The 4,245-nt window shown below is 36.9% G+C and overlaps 1 protein-coding gene across 1 annotated transcript in view; it reads right to left on the reverse strand.

The window, feature by feature from the left end:
* The window catches only part of TARSL2 (threonyl-tRNA synthetase like 2), a 24,158-nt gene that overhangs the window by 1,455 nt on the left and 18,458 nt on the right, over positions 1-4,245 (reverse strand). Inside the window, exons 19-22 of the mRNA XM_026086092.1 lie at positions 3,464-3,562; positions 2,457-2,614; positions 1,632-1,806; positions 940-1,015 (exon numbers count right to left, since the gene is read on the reverse strand). Coding sequence (XP_025941877.1) covers positions 940-1,015; positions 1,632-1,806; positions 2,457-2,614; positions 3,464-3,562 — 508 coding nt within the window. The remainder of the gene's footprint in view (positions 1-939; positions 1,016-1,631; positions 1,807-2,456; positions 2,615-3,463; positions 3,563-4,245) is intronic.

Consider the following 4,245-nt stretch of genomic DNA (forward strand, 5'->3'; position numbering starts at 1 on the left):
AAAAAAAAAAAAAAAAAAGCTATAGGAAGGTTATTCAGCCCAATGCAGTAGTAAGGCAATGATAAATTTCTCCAGCTGGTGGCAAAAACAAGAATGACTATAACGAGTGCTTTAGATCACTTTCTTAATCTGTCTTATTATATCTGTGGTTCAGGCAATATAGTCTCACTACCTAATTTATCATATTAACCATTTTTGAAATATCAACTTAATGAAAAAAATAGTCTTTTGAAAGTGCTTCAGTTACTTTCTAATCACTACTGTACTGCTCTAATGGTTTAATATGTCAAAAATTAACCAGTTTATTTCAATACTGCCATACTGGTCTCTTCCCAAAGATTTCAAAGCACAAGAAACTTCCCTTTTAAAGCATTTCTAGCTGTTACAGTTGGAAGGGAAGCCGTAAAAAATCCAAGCCAGTTCTAGACAACTCAGTGACATCTGTTAAATTCAGAACATTCACATTCATTTCAAATGCCAAGAAACAATTTGTACAAACAATTTTCAGCACCATTTAAAAAAGGGGAGCAGAAGTCATAAATCTACAGAATTTTTTGGGCATTTGCACCTTATTTGACACCAGAGTAAAACACATGTCCTCCCTGTTTAGAAAAATGATCACTTTGTGAAGCCTAAGAATCATTGGCACTTATTCTGAAGAAAGTACATTAGTTGCAGAAATAAGGTAGAGGTTTTCTTTCAAGCTCTATTTATTGAAGACCACTAATATCATTGTGTATGAAATCTTAAGGCATCCTATGTGTCCAAATTCTAACCCAGATAAATACAAATACCCAGAAAATAATGGGTACTCAGTTCTCAATTAAGAAATACCCATTGAGCAGAAAAACACACAGACTGAAAATTTAATACTCAGTTACTATAATATTTATAATCATATATAATTTAACATGAAGTTCTCTAATAGCTCTTGTGTACCTTAGAGCCAAGGCAGTAGACCACTTATAACCTCCAGTCCAGTTGCAATAGAGCATCTTAGGAAAGACACGATTACCTAAACATCAAAACACATTCAAACCTTACTGCAACAAACAGACAAATGGCTCAAAGAATTAAATATGAAGCAAGAACAAACCATATTTCTCTAACAAGAGACTAAAATGGTTGACATTAATTGAACCAAGCACCGTCAATAAGACAATAACAGAAAAACCCATATATTGTCTATTGCACTCTGTTCCATTAATCTTTGTCTCATACCAGAAAAAGGCAAGGTAATTGAAAAAATAGAGGGGGGAAAATTAAATTAGTTGGGTGAAACCAACATGAATTTTTAGAAGTTTTTTTAATTGATGACACTTGAAATTGATTCTATTAATGGTGTCCAAATTAGTTTAATTCATAAAAGTGGACAGAAATAAAATAGAACTATTTTCGCTCACCTAAAGGTACATAACAGTAGTCTTACAAGCCAATGGTTACAATTAAGTGTCATTTTTATAATTAAAAATTAAAATGTAACTATAAAAATACTCAATTGTCAGATTAATCAAGGTGCAGACTGTTACTGCAATGGACATAAACAATCATTGTATTGATTCATTACCAAAAAGTTAAGAAATTCTTTAGAAAAAGAGTTTCTTTACAAAATCTATTTTAGCCCACCTTACCTAGACAATGAATATGATCCCGTACTGTACAAGTGGCATTATATCGTTGTCGCGGACAAGAAACTGTCATGCAGTTTGTAGAATTGGTACATACATAATCCGTTGTCGCAAGCTGCCAGCAAAATTGGCATGTCATGTTAATCGTAAAGTTCTCCTGCTCGTTGTTATTCTGATCCTATAAAAGGAGAGTATTATCACTTCATTAATAATCAAGAGTTTCACAGTGTACAGTATCCAATTACAGATACAAATCACAAATCAGTTAATAAACTGAAACTAAACAGATACAAATCACAGATAGAAGTTTCAAGCAAAGTACAGCTTATTCTATGTTTGTCATCTCTATGCAGTCAAGTATAATAGAAAATCAACAGTAGAAAACTGATAAGAACAGTCATTAAAGCCCAGTTTAATATTGCTGCTTAGTCCAATCTAATTGTAGGCTATGGCCAAAAGGAGCAGCCTCAACTTATTCAGTCTTTTATATATATATATATATATATATATATGAATGATCAGTTTGCTCATCTGACAGACATTTAGACCCCTACCCTCAAAATGTTTCATTTTTCATTAATCAAACTGATTTAACTCAACCACATGGCTGCATGACAAAAAGATCCATGCAAGGGGAGGCAAAAAGGAGGAGTGTAGGTCTGCCTCTTTCAGCAATAGCCTATGGTTAAATCAGATTAAATGTACATAAATCTGCAAACCTGCCTATATAAGAAACTGGTATCTTGTCATTAAAGAAATTTTAAAAATGAATTTCCAAAGTTTTAATTAAAAGACTTAAATCCAGATTAAAAGTAATAGGTTACTTACAACACAATGAACATGTGGCTTGACTTTGCAATCGAAAGTGGCTGGCTTCCCATATATACAGGAAAAGTTTGTGTTACATGTCATACAGTCTGGTGGCAATCTACTGCAAAGCCCATTGCTAGGACATTTAGTCACATAAGATGGCATTTCTGTAGTTTCTGAAAAACGAAGTGAATAAAATGAAAAAAAAAAAAGATTCTATATAAAGTGGGTGTGTACATCTATAAAAGGCTTTCCCTATTATGCACTGAACAGAATTAAAGGTTAGTATTGCGCACCACCAGGGTCTGCTGAGCTAGCTGAATGGGCTACACAACACAGTAAGGTACGCTGCAAGGATCCTGGCTGAAGGTCTGTACAGGACAGTGCATCAACACAATACAGTACAACACCAAGATTAGGGCTTAGCATGAATCCCAGAAGTAATGTAACCGTCTAGAAAGAGTACCACCTCAGCCAGTGTTTCTCAGCAGGAGTAATCAGCTTCGGTACAGAAACAGGTTGACACCAACCTACTTTTGCTTCAGCACTAAATAAGTAACAGCTAGCTCAGACATTTGCTGTTTGCATGTGTTCAGAATCACCTCTTTTAAGTTGTTAGCAAGAAGAGTATTTCAGCCAAACTTGATTTATCCCTTAGTGAGCTACAAAAGCTGTATTTTTGTTGCATGTGAAATAGTAACAACTTCTTGCAGAATGCTAGAGTCTTTCAAGAGCTTCCACAATCCTGAGAGGGTGTTAAACATGTGAACCATGATCCCAGCTTAAAAGGTCATTTTCTATCTGTAAGGTTTTATATGGACAACCTTCCTAATTATATAATCCTGACTAGTTGTTTAAGGTAATTTAAAAGTAATTCTAACTGTGTTATGCTACAGTATGTCTTTTACGACTGTAAAGACATACACAGGTTTACATAATTCTAGAACTTTACTACTAAACTCAAGATTTGAGGAAGAAGTCCCATAGAAAAACAACAAAAGAAACAACAAAAGCAATAATTGTACCTGCTGCTTTAAAATAGGGAGTATTTGTACTTGTTGAAGTTAGACTTTTTGCAAGTGTAGACTGGGTCTGAGAGTGCTTTGTGGTCATCAAAGATCCTGCTATAAGAAAAAAAAAATTGGAGAAGGTGATACTTCTTGAAGAAAACTGTTCTTCAGAAACAGTTCAATTCCAACATCCTGATATGAAATTACAAGTGGAAAGTGTAATGAGGATAAGAAAACTGTAATTATAAAAATCCACTTTCCTAGTTTAGGAATAGTAGGCTGTTCAAACATTAAAAGTTAGTGCTAGAATTGTTCCTATTAGACAAGGAATCATTTTTGTCTCAACCCAGCCTCTTTTTTTTGATTCTTGAGCATCCTACGGTGCTCAGAAAGCTGATCATATGCTACTAACAAAACCATTTAGTCAAGTAACGCAGTTGACTTCCTTAGCAGAAAACTGGAACAGAAGAACTGGCTGGAAACCGTGGCTCTACTTGCGCAAAACAACGTTTGCCTCTGCCCAGGCTCAGCAGCTCCGAGGAGATGCGGCGCTGCGCGGCGCTCAGCGCTTGTCACGTCTGCGCTCGAGCCCGCAGCGCATCACAGCAGGGGCGCGCTGCGCCCGGGCGGAGGAGGAACGCGTTTGCCACGTCTCCCTGCCCGCACGGCGCCGAAGCGCCAGCGCCTTGCCAGCGACGCTCTAGCTCATGCCCAATTCGAGACGAGGAGCACGAATAAACCCGCCGCATAACGCGCGAGCCACCGGCAGGCCGGCGCGGCGCAGGGGGCAGGCGCCC

The sequence above is a fragment of the Apteryx rowi genome, unplaced genomic scaffold (genome assembly GCF_003343035.1).
Source record: "Apteryx rowi isolate R43461 unplaced genomic scaffold, aptRow1 scaffold_680, whole genome shotgun sequence".
Classification (NCBI taxonomy): domain Eukaryota; kingdom Metazoa; phylum Chordata; class Aves; order Apterygiformes; family Apterygidae; genus Apteryx; species Apteryx rowi.